This window comes from Hesperophylax consimilis, chromosome 4 (assembly GCF_061612785.1).
Source record: "Hesperophylax consimilis isolate HC1 chromosome 4, BYU_Hcon_1.0, whole genome shotgun sequence".
Taxonomy (NCBI): Eukaryota; Metazoa; Arthropoda; class Insecta; order Trichoptera; family Limnephilidae; genus Hesperophylax; species Hesperophylax consimilis.
The window spans coordinates 35114300-35139742 of NC_142839.1; the positions used below are offsets into that span (position 1 = coordinate 35114300).

Below are 25443 nucleotides of genomic sequence, written 5' to 3' on the forward strand. Positions count from 1 at the left end.
TTAAGCCTGTCAGCTTATTACTGTTTGATAGACAGCCGAAACGCACCTAGAATCAAGGTTTAACAAGGACTTCTCAAATGTCAAAAATAAAACAAAACTATCCTGTCTGTTTTGCTGCACCCTGTAATTACACAGGTGTCAATTTTTGCAAGGTGCAACAGAGAGTAACTACCTGTCCACTGGAATACGAAACGGCGCCGAATGCTGATAAAACTAACAATTAACTGATTAGTTAATAATAAATGATGACAGACACGTATTTAACGACGTTAGTCTGGAGCCAGTGAGACTATGGCATCCCCAGTAGGTTTATCTTGTGTGGCTGAAGGTAAGGGAAGGAGATGGAGAAGAGGAAGTCGGGTAAGTACCTGGCTATTCAAATCTGGTCACCAAACTTAGGTGTAGTGTAGGTACTTACACCGGAGAGATTTTTTTTTTTTTTTTTTTTATTGTTTAACTTATAACATTGTTACATTGTACATAATTTTAGGTAATAATTGGTAATAGTGTAAAACAAATGTAATTGAATATTTACTCCAATGAAGAGTGCTAGCTCTTGAGCTTGGCGTAGGAGTTATTTGACAATTATTTCATGTTTATATCAGTAATTAACATAAATACAGTACAATAAATATAAACTTAAAAGAGGATTGTGACGTTAATTTTGGTTGTAACATGAATTGAAGTTATAACATTTGATAGGTGATATTAATTTATTTTTAAAGATAAATTTGACCTTCTTTTTGAATAAAATAAAATCTGGTATTTTTTTCACTTCTTCGGGAAGACTATTAACATATCTTATGCCTTTGTAAATGTAATTATTGTGCATTTGTTGTGTTGAAAATAGAGGAATTTGGATGTTAAAATTATGCCTTAAGGATGAGTTAAATTTATGTTTTTTTATTACAGTTTCTTTATATATTTGTAATATTGCATCTTTTTTATAGAGGTCTTCAATTTTTGGTACATCGAAAATTTTGAACAGTGACGCTGAAGAGAACGTTGGTTTTTTTTTCAAAATTACTTTGATAATTAGTTTTTGTACCACTTTTACAGAGCTTAAAATTTTTTCATATGCACCTCCCCACCCAATGATTCCATACTGAAGTAATGATTGGACTAGTGCGTAATAGACTTTTTTCAGGTTGTTTAGCTTGAGAACATTTCTTAATCTAATGAATATATAGATACATTTTCTAATGCGCTTAACAAGTTCACATATGTGTCTGTTCCATTTCATATGTTGGTCTACAATTACACCGAGGTATTTTATTTCAGTTGTTTGGTTTAGTGTGGTACATGATTTATTACAAACATCTTTGTTACATTTTTTGTTGTGTATTATTATATGAATGTTGGGGTTAGTTTTGAATTTATTTATTGTGAATGGTATATAAACTGTTTTTTTGCGTTAATTGTAAGTAGATTTGTATCGAACCAGTTTTTTAGGATTTGGATGTCATTATTTGCATTTTCATTAACAATTTTCCAGTCATTACCCTTAATTATGACAATTGTATCATCTGCGTAAGATATAACTGTTCTACTGAGGTTTGGTTTAAAAATATCGTTAACGTACATGATAAAAAGTAAAGGACCCAAAACAGTACCTTGTGGTATCCCAAAATCACTTGTGAGTGGTAGACTAGATGCGTGATTAATTTTTACAACTTGTGTTCTTTGGTGAAGATAACTTTTTAGCCAAATTAATGCTGTGTCATTAAAACCCACGATCTTTAATTTTTGTATTAGTTTGACATGAGATATGCTGTCGAAGGCTTTTTGGAGATCAACAAAAATACCAACACATTTTAATGATTTGTCTAAAGCGTCTTGTATGGTACTAGATAATTTAGCAATGGCGTCTTTTGTGCTTTTGTTTTCCATGAATCCAAACTGGTTTTCGTGAATTATATTATTAATCTTTATGAACTGAGTTATTCTTTTTTTGGCAATTTTTTCAAATATTTTTGCAATGTTTGATAGTAAAGAAATAGGGCGGTAATTGGTTGGTTCTTCCGGATTGCCGGTTTTAAATATTGGTATAATTACAGATTGTTTGTACATGGATGGAAAAACTCCGCTTTGAAAACTTGTATTGATTATATTATGAGTTAATGGTTTTGATACTTGTGATTTTATACATTTCAGTGTTTGTATTGTGACCCCATCAAAACCAGGGGCAGAACCTCATTTCATACCTGTAATAATTTGTTCAATTTCTTCTGGTGTTGTTGGTTGAAATAATTCAAATTTATGCTCATTAATTACTGTAGTATTTGGGTCATTTGGGGTAAGGCCTTGTTGGATTTTTTTAGCGAGGTTTTTTCCTACATTAGCAAAAAAATTGTTAAATACATTTGCGGCTTCTAGAGGTTTATCTTTACAGCAAATTTTTGAATCATTATGGTTTACATTGTTGATTGTTTTATTTTTTAAATGTTTTTTATCGACAATTTCATTTATGATGGACCAAATCCTTTTACTGTCATTTCCAGATAATTCAAGTTTTTGTTTGTAGTAGTCATCTTTTGTGTTTTTACACAAACACTTTTGTGTTTTTTTTGTGTTGTGAGATACAGAGAGTATCTTCCAAACAATACACTGAAACGTGCCGCAAATATACAACATGTATACAAATTTACTTGCGCACACCGGGATTTGAACCCGCGACCTCCGGATTGCTAGTCAACAGTCTTTCTCCCGATCACGGAAACCGTCAGACACTGATAACGATCTACATTTAATGCATACAGAAATCATCGATGCGTATCTCTCAAATTACCGGTAGTTTTAAACATTGTTGCGACATAATGTTAACATAATATTAGTATGTAAATTTACTTCGTGCTTTATAGAATCTGCACTCATTCGTCAACGAAAGTAAATGTTTCTAGACTAGGTAGGTAGGTGTAGGTATCTTGTATGTACGTGTATTTTATTTCCTCAATGGTAGTGTCCTATGCGTCATATTGTAACTAATGAATACCTATGTGTACCGAATGCACAAAGAAGGATGACGAATCCATTTCAACATCGAGAATAATCTGAAATGTTAACACATTACTTTTGTAATCAATGTAATCGTATTATAAAGAAGCAATGTTAACGATATTGTGCGTGATTCAGAGTAGTGATATTAGCATTATGATTGAGCACGTAGCAACAGAGTACCTACGCACGTAAAAAAATAGAGTAATTGTACTGTACTTCTAATACTAAGTGCACTTCCTTTAGTAGTAGAGAGAAGTCGATGCATTGTAATCAAGTGGTAAAAAGAAATATTTTTGGGCGCTTACATAGCTAACGCTGGCTAAACCTTATGAGATACATTAAAATCATGTTTTTCAAAATCAGGGTTTTCCAATAATAGGTGTTATTTTGAATAGCCCGCTATTTCGGTAGATGTTACTTTTGAAGCTGTCATTTTTTGACATTTGACAAGTAGAAACTACGCCATTAATAAAAATGGAACGATACACGCTTCAACAACGCATTGAAATTATTAAAATTCACTTGAGTGAATCAAATGCAAATCATCTTGAGTGATGAGGCCCATTTCCACCTCGGTGGCTTCGTCAACAAGCAAAATTGTCGCATCTGGGGCTCGGAAAACCCAAGAATTATTGTTAAAAAGCCTCTCTATCCTCAACGTATGACTGTTTGATGCGGTTTATGGTCCGGCGGAATCATTGGAACTTACTTTTTTCGAAAATGAGGCTGGAGCAACAGTTACGGTGAATGGATTGCGCTATCGAGAGATGATTAATGATTTTTTATGGCAGGAATTGGATGGTATTGATCTGGACAACGTTTACTTTCAACAAAACGGCGCTTTCATCTTTTACGATTGTTTATCAACATAACACCTCTTATTGGAAAACCCTGTACTACGGAAATGTATATATTAAAAATGCCTCACAACCACAAAACTTTACCTCAATCCAAAGTCTCCGAACAACGTCGGGTACTAGACAGCTAAATGGAAATAAACGACTGGCCAATAATGATATAATAACAGAACTTGAATAGAACCTTCACATAACTTGAAAATAAACTTTGAAATTTGATGAATTGCTCGAATTTTGTGAAACAACCCGTCCTTGGAATATTTAGATAAAAATTTCGCATTATGACAAATTTGAAAAAAAAAATCACGATATTTGCATTTAAAAAATCAAATCACGTATTTTCAATCAAAACTAGTTAAACCAGCTGTTTTATCCGCAATCAATAAATTACTTTCCTAGAATCAGCTATTTCAATAGGGCTTATCTTTGGTCATTCATAGGTCATTGCAGTACAGTCGGGATCGTGTATTACTCCTTTATAATTACTTTTCATCCCACGCCATGATTTAAAATTTTAATAAGTTCGTGCGAAGATTGAACTCTGGACTTTGAAACATTTGCACAACCACTCGGCCATTTGCTAGGTACCTACTTACTTTATGATATTTCAGAAAATATATTATTCATGTTTTTTTTAAATAAATAGTATGTAACTATACAATCCTTGAATTAGATAAAAAAAACAATTAATCTGATCTACAAAGCAAATAAGCTATTCAACCAAATCTAATATGACCAATTCTCAAAAAATCAATAAAAAATATATCAATACGATTGAGTGATGATTGACCTCATGTCCCCGTGTTCATTGTTAAATTATGCAGCTGTTTCTACTAAAATTACGTAGGTAAGTACTATGTTTCGTGAAAACAAAATCAATCAATTTATTTTCACCAAATCAGTTTGGCTCAAATAATTCCTTCAACGCAATGTTTATTTACATGAAACAGCTGCAGGTATTTGTTTAACGATAGTGTGCAATATTTAACATTATTATCACGTACCATGGTTAATCGGTGTAAGGTCCAGTTCAGCTGGTTGTTGCTGGAACACAGTAGCATCTGGGATAGGCACGGCTTGGGCACAAGCAATTAATGCTACAGCAACAAAACAAACCTTGATCAGAGACATTTTACTTGGAGTTTTTTCAACTTTCAGCGAGACGAACAACCAGACTCTCAAAACGAATTGGCGAACTAAAGTACTTGATCGTCTTACGCGCCTTTTATTCAAAACCTATTAGCATGTTTATTTTTATTCCGCCAGATGGTGGTAGAAATCTGTAACAAATTTTCCGACAAACTTCACACCATTCAAAAATGTATGTCAGCACCGGAAACTTTACCGCGACATTATAAACTGTAATATTTTTCAGTATGGTTTAGAACTATTGTTAGATTCTATAAAAAACTTTATTTTACTTCTATGGATATTTGGTTAGTTCTCATCCTCTTCGCTAGATGTCTCATTTAAAATGATTGAATCCGGTTTTGGTTGCACTTTTTCATTTTGTTCAAATACCTATCTGTCAATTTTCCTAGAAACTTCACAAGTCGCAATAGTGATTGTCGCATAATAAATTAACAATTTTCAGTGTATTTTTACGTCAAAAGAATGTTTTTGTTAAATTGAACCACTATTGATCGTATAATCTATTTAGTTCCGAGATATTCTTTCATTTGATTTCAATCTAACGCATTAGATATTTCTATTGCGAACATACCGAATATTTTATAAATTAAAAATGATTCGTTTATCAAAACTACTGGTTCCGTCATTTTACGCAAATTGTGGAGTGAATCAACTTCCAGATGCCCGGAATTCTACAAAAATATTATTGTGGACACTTCGTAGGCGCATGGCCACCGGTATGTTGTTTTCAAAATTTATAATCAGCTGATCAGCTTGAAAAACAGCCGATTCTACAAAGCATAAATGAAAATCATTAATTTTAAAATAAATATTCAATAAAATGTGATATACCATCCTTCTCTTGTCATTTTCGTTTCATAAAATTATGTCATAATAATTGTTTACCTCGAATAATTTGTGAAAAAAGAAAAGGTAATTATTTACCTACGACTACCGTTTGAGAAAATATTCCGTACATGTTAGGTTAGTTTGGATTAGGTAGAATTAAATCACAAACCAGTCTATACAAACCTAGCGTAGCCCACAAACTACTTGAAAACTGGGATATAACTCTAAAGGGGACGCGAGCAGGCGTTATTAAAGGGGCAATTTTTTGTAGTAGTAAAAACGGTAGTCTAACTGTTTTTGGCATTCATCCAGTCAATTCACGACTTAAAAACTAACCCTTAGAGAAAATAGCTACTTGTTATTGCATCGCATGTATATCAATTCAAATACATACCTACACAGTGTCTGTTCTCAAATGTATTGACATTTTTAGGTTATATTTACAAGTTATGTTTTTCGTTACAGCCTCTGAAACAGAAAACAAATACAATATAAAATGCGAAAACGAAGGCCGACCTCTATACTTGGATGCCCAGGCAACTACTCCAATGGTACTCAAGTCTTTTTCTCTTAACTTTCGTTGATTTCCACAGGACTCGTTAAACTTGTTTTGCAATAAGGCTTATGAACTCTGAAAAAGTTGAAAGAATGTATGCCAACATGATGCAATTTTTATATCCATTATTATTTAATGTGTTATCTTACAGTAACTGTAACTTTCAATTACATTATTTACTGTTACCGACATAATTTAATCATCAGTTGAATGTAAATTAATCTTGTCGAATTCCGCTGCACGCTTAATATGCAAAAAAATTATAAACAGCACTTGGTATCAAACTTAATTACTGTAAGAAATAACGATTTATGTAATGGGAGATGGTAAAAGATGCATTCAAATTCTACTTTTTCTCAATTAAAGTTACGTTTGAAGGTTAGGAAATATGCACAAATTATTAAAATAACCCAAACTATGTTTACTTGAACCCCTGACCTTAAATGGAGACAATTATTATTATTTAAGTTTAACTCACATGTTGTTTTTTTGAAGAGCATGCAGCGGAATTCAACAAGTTTACCGAAAGTAATTGCCTGACAATATTATAATCAATTTCAATCTTGACATTATCTGATTGCAAAATCAAGTGTATTTTTTTAATTACTTTGTAACTTATCATGATTTCAGATCCATGTAGAGATATATTAAGCAAACATTATACACAATATAAAATATTTTTATTTTCAACTCTATATTTTTAACTACAATTTTCAATTGTTTAAGTTTCTGTAAATTATCTAGGTTTGGGTTTCTCCTTTGCCGTGCCGTATCTGGGTGGGTGGCTAAAAGAGGAACTAATGAATGAATGTACTAATTATTTTTGAAAAGTTTTTTGTATCTTGTTATTAAGTTCTGTTGCCATTCTGCATGTACATATTTATTAGAACATCCATCTCTTCAGGACGGATTGTTTCACGGAATTTGAACAATGCATCAAATTTCAAAGTTGATTTTAAAGTTCCACGAAGATTCTGTTATTATTTCAGTTTTGTGAAGCCCCTCGCCAATAATTATATAATAATAGTACTTAAATAGAACCTTTACAGAATTTGAAAATCAACTTTGAATATGAAGAATTGTTCAAATTCCGTGAACCAACCCGTCCTCAGTAAATAATAAAGTTAAATATAGTTAAATTTCAGTATTTCCTTATCTTAATAACCTTTAATATCATTTGCTTTTATTTAATCTGGCTTCTTAATGCTTACAATACCTGTCAATCTTAAATATTGAATAGGTATATGTTGCATGGTTTGATTGATAATAATGTTAAAAATATTTCTGGTAATATTCAAACTCCTACTACCATAATTATGAGCCGAAAACCTTGCTTGTGCAATGATGGTTGAATTTTCTAGCAAAGGAATTGAACCCAAGGGGCCCGGTCCATACAGGGTGTCCAGGGGTAAATTGCGTTTAAACTTCAAGAGCATATAATAAACTTTTTTCGAAATTCCAATATATTCCTGCATATTTTTATGTTATATTTTAAAGTGCTCTTAATAATCGATATCATTGATTGTCGCATGAGAATGTGCCATTTTTAAGCTCAACAGCTCTGCTGCTGAATGCCATTCCAGCTTTAATGTTTCCTCCCTTGTAAAACATGAATCTATTCTACACCTGGATTCACAATTTTCTTTCCTTAACTTTATACCCGCTGCTGGTGCACACGTACGTGATTTGGAAAGTCATGTTCAAGGTGTGGCTGACGCATACGTATGTATCGAGCGGCACCCAAGATTCAAATTCCACAGAATACTTAGATCACACGGTACTCAACCTGGGTTTAAAATGTGGCTTGTAATATTCTTTACTCCATTGAAATTTTTGAAATATTCAAGAAGTAATATCTTGACTTATCGAGATACATGAAAAAACAAACTCCCCGATTCTCGGCTGCTCCGTACTCCTGCGATTTAGGCGATAAGTACCCATATCTCTCTGGCTCCGGTTTTGTTTATTTAATTTTATGTTTTGTCTATCATAAATTATGAGCATAATTTTATGAGAAAGCATCGAAGTTTACAAGTTTATGTTATTGTAATAGAAAAATACAAGGTTTCAGAACAAGATAAGATAGATGATAAATATCAAAATGGAGCCGTGCACGGTTCATGTCTGAACTGATTTGTTGGGTGGTGTATGGGTTATAAAGACCTCCCAAACAACTTAACCAAACCTCCTGTTTAAAATTAACATAAAATACAAATATTACATCTCGTATAAAAATTCGTAGGATCCGCGTGTGCTGGACGCCATGATGCCGTACATGACCAACCAGTTTGGCAACCCGCACTCGCGTACCCACGCATATGGCTGGGAGAGCGAGGCAGCCGTGGAGAAGGCGCGTGAGCAGGTGGCCAGCCTCATCAGGGCCGAACCCAAAGAGATCATCTTCACGTCTGGCGCCACCGAATCCAACAACATCGCTGTGAAGGGAGTCGCCAGGTTTTACGGGGAGAAGAAGAAGCATGTTATCACTACGCAAATTGTAAGTGAAAATCTGGTATTTGTATATTAAGAGCCTTACTAATGGACGTATTTTAAATTTTACACAGTTGATAAACAACCTTCTACAATACATACATGGTTGTTTATCAATTGTGTAAAATTTTAAACACGTTTGTTAGTAAAGGAGATGAATGTGACCGGATAAGACTGGATAAATATCCCAGTTTTATTGTTAAAAAACGCATCCGGTGAAAAGGAAGCAAGCTTCAAAATCCTCTATTTACCCATTTACTCTCATGATATATGTGTTCATCTCGTACACCATGTCGTTCGCCATTCCCATCGAGAATCTACGGCGAGCGATATAGTGAAACAGGCCAACTAGCATAAAAGGTAAACCAGATAACTCACAAAAGATATATGGTTTCCAATCACCAACTTTAATAAATAAATAAGGTAGCATATATCCGTACTAGATATTTACTCTATACCTTTTGATTAAAAAAATAATTACATATTCAGTTTGGTTAGGTATTTTGGCCTATAATCCAAATTTAAGTTTTGTATGGAAAGGCCGAAAGTCATTTCTCTTAAGATTTCCAACCTTATTAGTGAGTGTTGTCAGCTAGAAAAATACTCTATGCTTCCAGACTGAATGCTAGATACTTAACTCGAATTTAAGCACAAAGTATTATTTAACCTTTTACCGTGTACCTTTTGTCCCATATGTAACCTTACATATTTATGAAGCCAAATAAATTTTTTCAAATTTTCTTTATTGCTTTTGCAATGTATTGGCTTGTATACCCTTTTTGCAAAATATATAAATAAATTTGGTTAAATAAATAAGAAATTGAAAAATTTCCACAAAACATAAAATAAAATTGAACAATGCATATCGCCCTTGCGGTAATTTTTCACAAAATCGGTATACAAATCATTGAAATATTATTAATCAAATATTCAAACCTTGAATTAGTTTTCACTCTCTTCGACTTTCGCAGGTAATCTAAAGATAGTGCATTAATTTATTTTTTTTATTTTTATACATTCATTCCCGGGTTACAAATAACCTAACAATATTTGAAAATCTCCTACTACCACCAAATAAGTGGAAAATGTAGCTTGTGTTGTGATGGTGGACTTAGCCAGCCGAGAAATTGAACACACTTCGCCTCGGTGGGACCCAAATGCGATGCCAACTGAGCGGCCACAGATATTTATATAAATATGTTATATTTCTTGTTCCAGGAGCACAAATGTGTGCTGGATTCCTGCCGTGCCTTAGAAGGGGAAGGATTCAGAGTGACCTATTTACCCGTGGGAACAAACGGCATCATTGACCTCGCTGAACTGGACAAAGCCCTCACACCGGACACTTCACTAGTGTCTATCATGACCGTCAACAATGAAATCGGTGAGAACAAAGATTATTTTTCTGCTGAATTACCATGCCAACGTTTTGAACAGTTGCAAGTTGTAATTTACCCCTCAGTAGCTAATTTGTTCGTTTTTGGGGATAGCTCGTATGGTCCAATAGAAATCGTTGTGTCTCCCTTACTTTCATGGTTAGAAATATGATCTAAACGATGTTAGAAAGAGTAAACACCATTCTTTATATTCAAATCTAGAATTTGAAAAAAAGAACAATTAGTATGTACAGCTCTATGAAACCGAAGGTTCCAGCCGCAAATTGTAAAAAAATTTGAAACTTTGTGAATTTTTTGGTAATTATATTTATATGAAAAGAAATAAAAATGAGGTGTCAGTAATGTTGATAACCTATTTGTCTAATAAAATGTGTTTTTTTTTTTCGCTATCAGTTATTTTAGTTCAGTGTTTAGACGAAAAAACATAAGGTGAGCCATTTTTAAAACTATCACAATTATTCCATTATTTTGATTTTATTGCAAAGCGGAAATACTCCAACCTTTTGACGGAATATGCCAGAGGCCTGGGGAGGTTAAGGAATGGTCGAATAAATGCAAGATTTCGACTTTGATAGATATTCCTCTCTTAACCTTCATAGTTTCTTCTTCCTTATCACTTTTCATGCAAAAGTAGAGTACATATTTCACAACAACAATCTCTGGATGTTAATGACAATAGCTGTAAAATCATTTGTGTTAGGTTCATCAAACTAAGCGATCCTTATCTAAATACCCAGACCTGATTAGCAGCGGTTATTTTATAATTACTGCTGACATGTAGTAGGTCTGTATAGCTTCTGTAAGCACATAGGCCATGGTCAACTGTTCTATTTCTGTTTCGCTTTATTTTCTTAACAATCGCCCAGTCTCTTTGACGCAGTTCACCAGGGTTGTCATTAAGTATTTGGCAACATCTCCTGGTTCCACAACATGTTTCCCCAAGTATTAAAACTTTCGCTAAAATTTCCGTACTCCGCTTACCCAAATTATTGAAATAATGCTTCATTTCACCTTCTCATAGTAGAAAATAAAGTCGCTATCCGCGTCTGTCTATTTGTGTGCTTATTACTTCTAAACAGCGCAACGGATTTTGATAGGGTTTCACTATCATTTACAGAATTTCTTCCGTATATAAAATGCATGCATATTATATTTGTAGAAAGTAGAGAAAAGTTGATTTTTATCCTAGAATTCACATCCCCAAAATTTTACTCCAAATCATTCACAACCCTGAGCAACGCCGTGTACACGACAGCTAATAATTAATGCAAGAAACAATTATTTTCATCATGGAGATGGAAAAAACCATGCACAAAATAGGATTTTAGGTTCTTAGCTTGTGTTTTTTAAATTTTTTGTGCGTATTTAGTTTGAAAAGAATCTTTTTGCAAACGTTACATCATACTTACAAGATAAAACACGGGAAATATCGCATAGGTGTTTTAATTTTAAATTGGTACTTCTATCTATTTACATTTCCCAAATAGATTATTGTAGTAATTAAGTTAAAATGAAGTATAGTTTTTATAAATTATTTGTGCGTAAGTAGTGACAGGAGGGCGCAAATTTTACCAAGCTTTCTTCAAGATGAATCGTTGTTTCTTCAACTTCTTCCTATAATTTATTATTGCTACACACACTTCTTCCATTCTTGGATGTATCTTTAACATAATTAGAATACTTTTTAAATTACAGGAGTGATGCAGCCCATAGCGGAAATTGGCAAACTGTGCAAGGCCAAGAAGGTGTTCTTCCACACGGACGCCGCCCAGGCCGTAGGGAAGGTCCCGATGGACGTCAACAAGATGAACATCGACCTGATGTCCATATCGGGGCACAAGATCTACGGGCCCAAGGGCGTGGGGGCCCTCTTCGTCCGGCGGAGGCCTAGGGTGAGAGTGGAGGCCTTGCAGAGTGGGGGTGGACAGGAAAGGGGTATGAGAAGTGGCACTGTGCCGACCCCACTAGCTGTTGGATTGGGTAAGGGAAAAACATCATACTACATAAACATGTATTACGTAATATTGAAATTTTAGGTTAGGTTTAGATACCAAATATTCCACCTAACCTATCCTAAACTGTTCAAAATTATTCCTGATAGTAAAAATGTACCAAAAAAATATACATGCTCAATTTTTTTTAATCTTACCGCTACTATAAATTGACTGCTTTTGCAGCATGGTTTTGACCAAGAATTTAATGAAAAATGTGGAAAAAAAACTACATTCATCTTGTCTTATTTTTTAAGTTTAATGAATATTCTAATGCTCTGTTGCTCATGATGGAAATGACATCGCAAGTTAAAACTGGTTTTGATTTGTCTAGCAATTCATTATAAAACGGTGCAATTTTCATGATGCCAGAGCTCACCTTTTGAGAGTCTCTGTTGCTTCATGAAACAGATTATTAACTTTGTAGTTCAGATTATTTAATGGATGTTTCAAAATTTGTATCCAATTTCAATAATTCTAACTGTACACAAGGTCAATGTGAATGATTTAAATGCTTGAAAGTTGGCCAACTGCTTAGTGAAGTGTCAGGCGTTGGTGACGCATGCAATTACCAATTACATCATTACATACTCCTACCAATGAGGAAATGTGTGTAGTGTTCAAGCAAACAGAATATTATTGTAAATTATCATTGGAGTTGTAAATTACAGGTCAATTACTAAACTATAAACCAACATGAGCCATTTACAATCCTAGTAAAGCAATTAGAAATAGTATTTACACATTAAAGTTGGTTTTTGTTTTTGTTTCAGGCTAGAAACTAATATTTATAATCTATATTTGATATTATAGTCTGTAATAAATGGCGTTACAGAAAGACAACTTCTTTATCTTCATAATATGTAGGTACATTCATAATATTTACCTTTTGTAATCTCTAAATTATTATCTTTTAACGGGTATTTCATAAAAGAGTCTGGAAGCAGTAGATCTATGGAACCTGCAAATGTTAGAGAATATTGTGAGGTGAAAGGGAATGATAAGGGAAGAGGATGGTTTAGTTTAGATGTACCTGGCTATTCGGATCTAGTCACTAAACATAACTGAAACATATCCGAGTTCACAAATTATTATAAGCATTAATTACTCGCCCGAAATATCCATACAAATTGAAAATATCTCCCGAGTAAAAATAAATGCCGCCGACGGAAATTGAACCCGCACCTTCTTCACTGAGAAAATGTGTGAGTACTTCAATCGACAATTACTGCTTATTATATTTTTTCACCTGTTAACTCTTTGCACGCGGCCGTATCAACTGTTGTTACGGCAAAAAGTCTATACTCACACGCGGCTGTATCAACAGTTGATACGGCAACTTTGACGGCCGATATTCCCGCTCTCTTTCGTCATAAATGTATTTCTTGCTCACTCGGACATTTGTAGAACTATCACGATGCTGACATCTACAAGAATTTCTCAAAAATAAAATTGTATTTCATAAAAAAAGATCGATAACCAAGTGCGCCTCTTCGCGCCTTTTAGTCCTTTAGTTTACATTTTTGTCAACGGATGGCGTCAGTACTAGTTTGTCATTCACAACTTTTCATAACTAAGAATGATAAGTGATCATGGTGTCCCACTTGTGTCTATAAACACAGTGGCCTAAGTACACACACACCGAGAGTGGTTTATTTATGACGCCGAGTGAATGGCGGGACCACATTCAAAAGATACGGTACGTCTTTGTATGAAATTTTATGTTTTTGTTTTTATAAACATCTAAGAGTGTTGATACACGAGGATTTGTTTACATATTGTGGAGAATAATCTGTTCTGTCTATATAGTCCAATAAATCATGCCAGAATGCTATAATTTGACATTTAATTGCATGCATAGGTATTTGAAAATATGTACCGCGTACGGGTATAGATAAAACGGAGCGAATTAACGCGTTCAAAAGGTTAAAAACCAAATTTATTTTAGTAGGAAAAACTTTGTTAGTGCTGAATTTCCCACTAGATGGCATCGAGATACATTATATCTACATTTGTTGGTGAAATATTTTGTCTTGTCAAATATTATTATTGATATTATGAAAAACCTTGTCTTATTAACATTAGTTTATCATTAAAAAAATGATATCCCAACCGAAATTAGTATGTGTGATTTCACAATCCATAAATTTTTGTTTCCCCTGCTGTGTTTTGAACCTGTAGATATCAAGAATCTTACCACTCTGCCATTGAGGTTGACTTAAACACATTTCCTCGTTATCCAATAATCATATTGTTATTTTTATTACAGGTGCGGCTGCTGAAGTAAGCGAACAAGAAATGGCCTACGACCACGCCTGGATGGAAAAACTGTCCGCACGCTTGATGGACAAGATTATGTCTCGCCTTCCCCAAGTTATTCGCAATGGCGACCCCGTTCACACGTACCCCGGCTGCATTAACCTGTCATTTGCATATGTTGAAGGCAAGCGCAAATAATTTACCTAATTATATACATATCACTACAAAGAATTTGCCTGGTAAAAAATTGTTTTCAAATCTATGCATTTTTAAATATATTTAAAACAAATGTATGACATGTCTGTGTGTTAATATGTACATACATAAACAGAATAGGGCTTAACACTGTTTTTTTATTGTTGAAAAAATTTATGAAAAATATTACAATAGTGATTACATTTTTGTGGTGATAAATTTTCTATATCCATTTAAAATGTGCCATTTTTGATTTATCGTCAAAATCACATGTTAGTATTTATTTGTTGATATGACGTTATTGACATCACCATCAGACATCTTGCCAGCCAGTAGCTTATTCTATGTCATACATAATGATGTTATAGCCAGTTTGAACCATTTAGGAATGTTTAAGGACGGGTTGTTTCGGAGAATCTGAACAATTCATCAAATTTCAACGTTCATTTTCAAGTTCTGTGAAAGATTTTTTCAAGTTCTGTTTTTATTTCAGTTTTGTCAAGCAACTAGCCTACAATGATATAAAAACAGAACTTGAATAAGTCTTTCACAGAACCCGAAAATGAACGTTGAAATTTGATGAATTGTTCAAATTCTCCGAAACAACCCGTCCTTAGATATTTTTTATTTGAAATCAATGATTATGAATGAAAATTACGAATTTTTAGAATGATGATCAAAATAAGAAAAATTTATTTTAAATTATCCATAAAGTAACGGTATAAAGTTTAATAACGGTATCCATAGTTTGTGAAAATAACCTGTTGCCAATTTGGAACAGTAACAAACAAAAAAATCATCTCTAGAAATATGATTTTGTTGATTTTTGCTTTTTTTTATTTGATACAATAACTTCACATATTTTAAAACATTATTTGATAACGTAGGCCTCACGTTACCCGTGCTGAGGCCCCTTGAGCCAATGGGATCGCTAGGGGCTTCTTCATGAATCCCTGAATGCGACCAGCTTCTCGTAAAGTTGCGGGAAATTACGCTTCTCTTACGGTGTACTGCACTGCGAGATACTAAGATTGAACAGTTTTCACATACATGTTTCGTTAATCCCAGGACATTCTGATATATATTATCAATGAAGTGAGGCACTGTCTTCATATCACAGCATTTTTTCTATATAAAATAACTAATCTTGGGATATTTCTCAACGCAGGTGAATCTCTTCTAATGGCCCTTAAGGATGTGGCCCTGTCCAGTGGGTCTGCCTGCACCTCCGCATCGCTGGAGCCTTCCTATGTCCTGAGGGCTATCGGAGCTGACGAGGACCTTGCTCACAGTTCCATAAGGTTCCTACCTACATTCAGTATTCAAGTTTTTGTTGTAATTTGACCAGATATAAAATATTCTACTTGGGCAGGCAACGCTGCATACTATTTTACCTTTTATCATATTATTTATATTTTTGGTGACAACACTCTTCTAAATTTGTTTTATGTATTAAATTAAATACACCGCACCAATGCTGATGATCTGAAGAAATGGGACCCTGAACTATTATCACTCACAACTCAAATATTGTCTTTGAAATCAGGAATCTAGATAATCCATCTTAAAAATCAGCATTATGCTGCACTCTCCAGTGTTGCCATAAAATGATTACACATTATACAATTTATCGGCGGCTATGTCCATATGTGGATGTCGCATTTGGTCCATGAAAACACGTACAATGTGTCAAAACGTGATGTGTGGTATGATAGATAGCGTTGGAAAGGCCAGCTTTGAAAAGAGTGGAAAATGTGTGCCTGCCAAAAAGAATGACAGAAAAGTTATACATATAACTAAAATCATGGGCAATAAAATTTATGAATATGTAAAAATATTCATTTAAAAATAATTGTTATTGTTTCAGATTTGGCATAGGACGCTTCACGACAATAGCAGAAATCGACTACACGGCAGAGAAGTGCATCAAGCACGTGGAGAGGCTGCGCGAGATGAGCCCCTTGTGGGAGATGGTCCAGGAGGGGGTGGACATCAAGAGTATACAGTGGTCTCAGCACTAGATCTGTATCCACCTATCGAAGTCAGATTAATTTAATGTAATTATATGTGTATTGTTTTTAAAATGGAACGAATATTAATAAAATTATATCAATAGCATTAAAAAAAAAATTGTTTAGAATTTCCCCACTTTCCCAGGTCCCATTTCTTTCTACATATTATGTATCATTAAAAAAAATCACAATTTATTACCAAGCATTTTCTGCCCTGGTTATAATGTAAATTTTATATTATCAACTCCACATGCATCCAATCCATCCCACACCATCGAATAGTAAGGGGAGGTACATACAGTGGCGGTTCTTCCCTCAGGTCAATTGGTGTTTTACCCCCCAAAATTATAAGACAACTAATAATAAATCGTTTTTGATAATCATCATGGGAACAAAAAGAATGCAATTTTTCTACTTATTTTATTATTGTTATTACATTTACATATATGTGTATATAAAATGCATATTTGATCAAAAGTATAAAACACTTCACATGTTTAAATACTTTAATATGATATAAAACTGAAAATACATAAATGATTACATAGTTCTAGACAAAAAATCACTTGGTTGATTATACGCAGTTGGTGATAACCAAATTTTAATTTTAATACTTATAAATCAGAGAAAATCTTCCTTTCAGGTGATCTAATACCATGTTTTATTATTTATACAATTATGTATAAACATATTTCATAAGTTTTCTATTCGGCCGTAAGGGTTATTGAAATGAAAAAATAATTCGTTATTTAAAAATTTTGTTACGATAAAATACATATATTGAGAAGGTTCATTTTTTTATTTGAAAGCATTAGACTGGATATTACGGATTGCTAGCGTGTATATTTTCAAAGATAGGCACTGAAATTATAATATTGTTAATACATAATCATAAACTTAACCTTATTGTAATAGCTAAGTTGGCATGCATATTTATCAAGGTTATTATTTTTAATTACCTAGCCAGATCCTATCAATGGCATAGCGCATAAATGTAAAACATTTACATAACCCATTTGTATTTGTAACACATTTTTCAAGATTGGTAAAAGTTTCATTCTAATATCAAAGGTTCAAAATCTGACAGTGTCCCTCCACATAGCATCCCCAAAGATGACATTATCAATAACTTCAATCGGGGCCTCCTGCATGGAGTAAATGTAGAAGAAATTACATAAGTCAGTACCCATAACACTGGTGAGATACCATTATTCTGAAATGAAACACTGAACATTTGTTATTTTTAGTAACTAGATCTGAATAGCCAGATACTTGTCAACCTTCCTCCTCCCATCCCATAGTTCCTAACATTTCGCCACATTCCCCAATTGGGAGGACCATAGCCTGAAGTCAGTTGGAATTTTTTTAAATCCATTCTTCCGCTGTTTGACTAGAAATTATAAATTAGCAACACTACTTATAAACAGCACCACGTGAAATAGTTAGCTTGTTTGGTTTATGCAAACATTCATTGACGGAGTAACATCTTAATGTGAATTAATATCTATATTAAACTTATTTTAAAACTCTTCGTCAAACTTTTTTGTTAAAGTTAGTCAAAGATGCAGCGAATACGAAAACAGGCACTTTATATCATTACTGCAATGATCAAAGAGGAAATACTGAAATTTGTCAATGTCAGTTACAAAGAAATACCTTTTATACAAATAACTAATGAAATTAGGCAGATGTGTTATTTTAAGAATTAATAAATTCGGTGATAAAAGTGAAGTGTTAAAAGTTTAAACCTATTAAGACTCTAACAGACCACGCTATAAACGCACTATATTCTCGTGGTTTTGCCTATTTCAGCATATCGCTCGCAATACATTCCCATTGGGATTGTATGGCGAGCGATATGCTAAAATGGGCCAACCTATGATGCTTATAGTGTAATCTGTCAGCCACATTATGAAGAAACAATAAAATTATCAACAACTTCAAGATATAAATTTTGTACAAAAGCTATTTGCACACTCAGATGTCCAATTCAATGGCAGATTTCAACTCCAATAATATTTTGGTATAAATTTGTTGCAAACAGATACAATCAGAAACGGTCTGTATCTGAGTTTATGAAAGTTGGGGCAGTCGTCCCGCATGTCAGTAAGGAATCGACAAAAACCGAGTGCTATAAAGAAACGAGAAATGTTGCGCGATGTATGTTGCATGATTTCTGCACACGGTAAATAAACTGTGTAGCTTGTAGCTTAGAAAAATGACGGTTTTACAGATTTCTGTTTTTGCATTTACCGCCTTTAGGCTGAATGTTATTATCTTATCATCGTCAAATTAACTCACGGGTACTATTGTAACAGGTAATATAAGCATATAAATAGTAATTTGATAAGAGATTGAGGAGACGGCCGAATGGTGCATAAACATGTTACTTTAGCATATTTAAAATAAATTTTATTGGTAAAAATGATAATTAGAAGTTAATTTTGTGGAGCTGGCGGTGTCACAATAAATAATGAGCGTCGACTGACACCTAATACTGCTAGCTTTATACGGGAAGTACATCGTATCGCTCCCTCTCGCTCTCCGACCCGTTTGAACTGTTTGCAGGCCCCAATAATAATATATAGATCAGTGAGCTCTCGGTATGCTGCAATCGGTTTTTGTGGATTTTTTACAAACCCGCCGGAAGAGACTTTTAATCTAACTCAAAAAATTTCATTTCAGACTGACTGGGCCAACTATGTTTATTGCCTGCTTACATAAACCACAACATTTTATTAGACAAATAATATACAACAGCTAGTTATTCATATTCATATGGTTTTTTGTTTACATTATAAACATATAAAAATTAAATTATGCTTATCTTAGTTTAGTATTAAAAATGCAATTTAAATACTTCGTACATGTGGTATTACACAAATTCTTAAATAAAATTCCAAAAATTGTAAAACAATCACTGAGTTTCAATATTATCACATGCTTCCATTTTATAAGTAGTGAACATTATTATTTGACATCACAAAGAAAATTTAAATGCGTATCTAGTTGTAAGCATTTAACAATAATGGTTTATTTAAAGTAAAATTCGATTACAATTAAATATAAAAATAGGTACCCCCACATTTATACTATGTACATCAAATTTTACAATGGCAATATTAATTTAATCATGTAATTTTAAAAATAATGTTCACATGGATATGAAAAAACTTAAATAAGAAGTATATTTAAATGGCCGATGAAATCATAAAATAATCTGAACACAAAGTTAATCGATAAAACCTGACAGACCACGCTATAGTCTTGTGGTTTGGCCTATTTCAGCATATCGCTCGCCATAATTTCGCATTGGGATTGTATGGCAAGCAATATGCTGAAATGGGTTAAGCCATGATGTGTATAGCGTAATCTGTCAGCCCCAACTAAAACAAAGATGTAATATATTTGAACCTATGACTAATTTATTAAGTAAATTGAAAATTGTGTGAGTAATAAGAAGTTATGTCATGCATTTGCAACTAAGCCTAAGAAAAAAAAGTAAATAATATCCCCTTAACAGCAAAAAGCACCGTCAAGTTTTACTATAATTTCGTTATATTTACGTCTTAAAAAAAGATGTCAAAAATCAAACAACCAAAAATGGATAAGTATACATAATCATAAATAGAAATCAGTGATGCACAACACGCAACCAAAATTATCTGCAAGTTCTTGCAATGATGGTGTGGTTTATTATAGACTATTATTTCTATATAACGCATTAGTGTTAGTGACCTTTGAACAACTGTTTAAAATCAACCCATAAAATCAAAGTTACATCTATTTTTGTTAATAGATAAATGCTTTTATGTTTTTGGTTTGATTGAGGATTGAACCATCCTTCCCAGGGACCGACTAAAATGAAAGAACCGCGCTACCACTTAAGCCAAATCCTAATTGGATGGTACCGACATTTATTTAGTACATTAACTGCTGTAAATTTTTATAATGTCATCCAATTTCAAAGAATTGCGTGCATGTGCGTTAATGCCACCAAAAGTAGAAAGAATACGTTGTCATCGACAACGAGTCTATCTGTCGAATTTCAGCTCAATCGGGTTCAGGGTTAATCGGATGTTAAGTGGGTTTAAATCCCACTTCAAAATTCCATTTCATTAATTCGAGAAAACAAAATCGAAATTCAAATGTAAATTAAACAAGTCACTAATTACATAATTAATTAGCTAAATCAATTCAGTAATTCCTCCTTCACTGACTGGCTACGTACAAAAATTACTGTGGTTACAATATGTATTATGTAAATTGATGATTCAGCAATTACACGGCAATTCTCGCTTCTGGCCATCTACAAATTATAATAATAATCACTATAGAATAAGAATTACATAATCACCATAGAAATGTTATATGAGTACAATTATTACACAAGCGGCAGTTTGTAATCTTACTAGAATAAAGATATTAATAGAAACACATTTGTAAATAATATTCAGGTTCTGGTAAATGCACAAAGCGATAGTATAAATTAATAAAAAAATATGTTGAGATTTATTATTTGTGAGATTTGAGACTATAATGATATTTAGAAAGAGGTAGAAAATAATGTAAAGCAAGTAAAATTGAGTATCAAATGAATTTTGTATAGTATGAAAATCGTACTTTATATTTTTAAGATTTGAAAAACAATTCTGAATACATTATGTACATAAGTCACGTTTAGCAGAATCTAACAGACAAAAATATGTATTAAATATAATTTAGAAAAAATCTGAAAATTTGTTATGAATTGCAGTAGTTTTATTTTTTTGGTATGCGAATGTTACAACAGTCGGGTTAAGAGCAGCCTTGTCCGTATGCAGATCTCAGAACAGTTGTTGTATTGCAAACATGAATCAATGAAATAGTGCCGCATACAGGGACACCTAGCAATGAAACGTCGGGCATTTAAAGAGTCAATAAAGGTTATTATTTCACAATGCTTTAAACAATTTGGATTATTGTCGAGATTATGCTCGTAATTATTACTGTAAAGTAAAAAAATATTCATCAGTTTATACATAATTTAGCACAAACACGAAGGTTCTGTTATTTCCTCGGTGGAAGTGACTTTGAAACTTTGGTGGTCTATATTTTGAAGGTCGATTTTAGATTTGTTAGATTCTAGCAGCTGGCAGGCGATGTCGGTGAACATCTCGTCTATTCCCGCTCCTGTCTTGCAGGAGGTCTTGTAAGTCTGACTGATCAGGTTGTGACACTGTTCACTGTAAAATAACATAAAAACACTTAAACATTACATAGATGCGATGACAAATCGCACGACAAATCAGAACACTTTTGAAAAGTGAAATCAAAGTGGTGAAAACAAAAACTAGCCTGATCTATTCTTGTTTTGATGTGAAAACGTCTTCAAATCGATGCTGGGTGTGGGGAGGTAATCGTGCCCAAATGAGCTACAGTTTCAATAACTCGGCTAAAATAGACATAGTGCTGCCATGTTAGTCTCTTTTAAAGAGGAAAGTACCAGTACTGCTCGGACATTTGTGGCAGTCCAACGTCAAAGTAAACACAAGATTTTCTACTTTCCAGATTCGATATGCGTCATATGTGAACACAGGATCATATTATTCCAGAGACTTATTATCCAATACGAGTGAACGAAGGGTTGTTTTGAAGAGGAGTGCATACGTTACATCTCATTATTTATTTATTTATTTTGTAAGAACCAAACAGCTTTTATATAATATAAAATGATAGATATAAATATACAAGTTAACTGAAGTCAAGCTACAGAAGTTTCTTATGTTAAAGTGCATTAAAAATTAAGTTTTAGTATCTTAAAATTAATTTGGTGTTAGGAAAGGGAGAGGAAGGGGAAAATAGGAAGAGGATAGGAGATGCTCCCGATACATTCCATACTCTTATATAATCGATCGTACGCATTACTTCATATCGATATTTCTTTAGGTTATTACCAAAAATGTCAATGCTGTAAAATTTTGTATTATATTGTGCACATATACGAGGAATTGGGGAATTTTTTCGATTGTTTCTTCTACAAGAGGGTAGATAAAATAAATCAGATTGTCGGGTTGATCTAGACGGAATATGAAGATTTATTAAATTGGTAAGTTCTGGTGAGTCCAGACCATTATTTAGGATTTTAAATAATAAGATTGGATCAAAAATTAGACGTCGTGTTTGGAGGGAGTAAAAATTATGAAATTTAATGGATTCTGTATAATTTGAGAAGTGTAAGTTTAGTTTATAATTTATGTTTTTTAAAAATTTTCTTTGAATTCTTTCGATATGGGCTTGGTATAAAGGAGTCCAAGTATGTATCTCATCTACATAAAGAAACAGAATACTTTCAGAATTGCAGTTGGAAAACAAAGAAAATAAAAAGTATATTTACCAAAAGGATTCCATGTCTGCATCAGTGACTTGTGGGGCATTTGTTTCCAAGTCAGCTTTATTACCACACAAGAAGATTTTAGCGTTTTCCGCATATGTCACAATGTCTAACAGATGTTGGGACAGAACATGAAATGATGCTGGATTGTCGAGGGAAAACACTAATACTGCAGCTTCAGCAAATTTATAATAACTCGATGTGATGGAGGCAACCCTCTCCATACCGCCTGTATCCCAAAGTTGAAGCTGAAAATTAAACATACAATAACAATCTGTTAAAATCGGTTGTGAAAAAAATAATGAGACCGTTATCTAAGCGTCCAATGACGTGGATAATTTCTTTAAAAAATATTACTTACCTTCATTTCTCTGGTTCCTAATTTATATACCTTTTCGTAGTGATCAAGACCTAGAGTTGATTTTCTATCAAAACCGGTCACAAAAGTATTGTTTGTAAATCGACGGAAAAGTGAGCTTTTTCCCACGCCAAATTCTCCGCATAATATCACTTTTAACTCGGGAACCCTAGTGGATGCCATTTTAAGAAGCAATTGTTTAAAAAAGTGTATCTAATCAATTAAAATCGAACTTCCAGACATTCTCAGACATTTTTGACGTTTGAGTTCAGAGATAAACGAATGAAAATGTAATTTGTAAATACATTTTTCTATGGTTCGAAACGTAGGGCTAGATCGTGATGACAGGATCAAAACATTTACATGATCGAAATATTTTAATCGAAAAATCACAAGAATCGATTAACTCGCTCGGAGTTCAGCGGGAGTTGAAAGTACTTCATTTGTAATAAATGAACGAAACCAATGTTTTCGGAAATTATTGACAACAAACATATTATACATAACCTTAAAATTCGTTTCAACCTTATGCATTTTATTATTATTAATAACCTTCCCAACTTGTTATAAGTCAGAATGCCATTCTTTACAATTTTTAAGAATAATTGTGCAAGCCAAAATGAGTATCCACTCATATTAGGTAGTAACACAATGTACCCATGAAAATATCTCGTTTGTCAAGGATTCCCAAATATTCTTGACTTATATCGGATTTGAGAATCGATGAATTCTGACTGCTTTATATCAATTAACTCTGACCAATGACGTGAGGGCTGTACTTTCGAAAAAATTTGAAAGAATCGATTCTTTATTCGATGACGTTTGAAAAATGATGTTTTTGGCAGAATCGATTACTTGTTCAATGACGTTTCAAAACGATTGTCTCGGATTGTGTGATGATTTTTGACAGAATCGATATGTCCGTGACAATGTATCGAAATATTTCGATGGATCAAAAAGATCGAGTAAATCAACGATGATTCATCGATGTGCCCATCGCTAGGGCTATAACATTTTTGAATTATTTTTCAAATGATTCTGGATTTCATCCATCAATGATGTTTTATTTAAGCTCTAGGCCAAGCTTTGCAGTAAAATATATAAAGTTAAATTCTACGAACCTTGGTTCCAGGCCATCATTTCAAATTATTTAAAGATGGAAGGTAAATTTATATATTAATTTTATTTAACTCTTAAAATTTACGTCCTGCGCCATCTGATTATATTTTCGTCATGTTTTTGTAAATTATTGCATCGTCTTAACAGATAACATGTTGACATAATTATAAAAATATTATTTCACTTGCCATAGGTATCTTTTCCAAGGTTTGCTAGTTATATTCAGAGAAATGTTAACGTATCGAAGTATACTCCGGCGTTTGGAAGTTTGGAGTCGAGTTCAGACTTAGAAGAGATGAAAATATTTAACGGAGGGGAAGTAATTGATAAAAGATATATACATTAAAATAACTTACTTAGTAAAACCTCAAATTATAATATTTCATTATTGAAGACAATATTAGCGATTCTTAAATGAAAATTTTAAAAAGCAAAATCAGTAAGAGATGCCAACCCGGCAAGGCGAGTGTTCTGGGTTGATGTCCGAGATGTGACCGTAACTTTTTGATTTTCTGCTTCAAATTTTCGTTCAAGAATCGATAATATTGTTTTTCATAATTAGAAACGATAATTGTTCAGAGAGGAACAACCAAAAGTAAAGTTCCCATTTCTAAACAGTAGAAAGTACAGTCTGGGGAGTCAAGCACGTGAATTTTGTAAAAGGTGAGAAGAAACGGAACAATGTCCAATCCTTATTCGAATAAATGAGGACATTTCTTTAATGGAAAATGGGGGAAATTTTGAAACCACTGCTGAGACGATATAGTCCTTTGTATAGAGACATGGCAGGCTCACTTGGATCGACAAGCAATGTGCCAAGAAACAGTTTTTGGATTTTGTACGAAAATGTAAAAAAAAT

At 33.2% G+C, this 25443-nt stretch overlaps 2 protein-coding genes and 1 long non-coding RNA gene across 3 annotated transcripts in view; 1 reads left to right on the plus strand and 2 right to left on the minus strand.

Moving 5' to 3' along the window:
• The window catches only part of LOC149424617 (uncharacterized), a 29072-nt gene extending 24003 nt beyond the window's left edge, over positions 1-5069 (minus strand). The window contains exon 1 of the long non-coding RNA XR_016302123.1: positions 4859-5069. This is a non-coding gene — a long non-coding RNA (uncharacterized LOC149424617). The remainder of the gene's footprint in view (positions 1-4858) is intronic.
• Positions 5070-5351: 282 nt separating this feature from the next.
• Nfs1 (Nfs1 cysteine desulfurase) lies at positions 5352-16835 on the plus strand. Its single transcript, XM_089631445.1, has 8 exons — positions 5352-5722; positions 6300-6385; positions 8633-8887; positions 10099-10264; positions 11973-12257; positions 14538-14711; positions 15891-16023; positions 16590-16835. Exons 1-8 carry the CDS (start codon positions 5599-5601, stop codon positions 16741-16743), a joined length of 1377 nt encoding a protein of 458 aa, XP_089487571.1. The 5' UTR covers positions 5352-5598; the 3' UTR covers positions 16744-16835.
• A 353-nt stretch (positions 16836-17188) lies between these two features.
• RabX6 (RAS oncogene family member RabX6) lies at positions 17189-23732 on the minus strand. Its single transcript, XM_089631447.1, has 3 exons — positions 23469-23732; positions 23111-23355; positions 17189-21959 (listed from the first exon to the last, which is right to left on the minus strand). Exons 1-3 carry the CDS (start codon positions 23646-23648, stop codon positions 21761-21763), a joined length of 624 nt encoding a protein of 207 aa, XP_089487573.1. The 5' UTR covers positions 23649-23732; the 3' UTR covers positions 17189-21760.
• Between the last annotated feature and the right edge of the window lie 1711 nt (positions 23733-25443).

Bases quoted from the DNA above. Each gene is read 5' to 3' on its own strand.
- RabX6 (XM_089631447.1), bottom strand. From the start codon at position 23,648: ATGGCATCCACTAGGGTTCCCGAGTTAAAAGTGATATTATGCGGAGAA. The intron at 23,356-23,468 runs GTAAGTAATATT...TTTAATTTTCAG, and splicing joins TAGGAACCAGAGAAATGAAG to CTTCAACTTTGGGATACAGG. The intron at 21,960-23,110 runs GTAAATATACTT...GTTATTTTACAG, and splicing joins GCAGACATGGAATCCTTTTG to TGAACAGTGTCACAACCTGA.
- Nfs1 (XM_089631445.1), top strand. From the start codon at position 5,599: ATGATTCGTTTATCAAAACTACTGGTTCCGTCATTTTACGCAAATTGT. The intron at 10,265-11,972 runs GTGAGAACAAAG...TTTAAATTACAG, and splicing joins GACCGTCAACAATGAAATCG to GAGTGATGCAGCCCATAGCG. The intron at 12,258-14,537 runs GTAAGGGAAAAA...TTTTTATTACAG, and splicing joins CCCACTAGCTGTTGGATTGG to GTGCGGCTGCTGAAGTAAGC.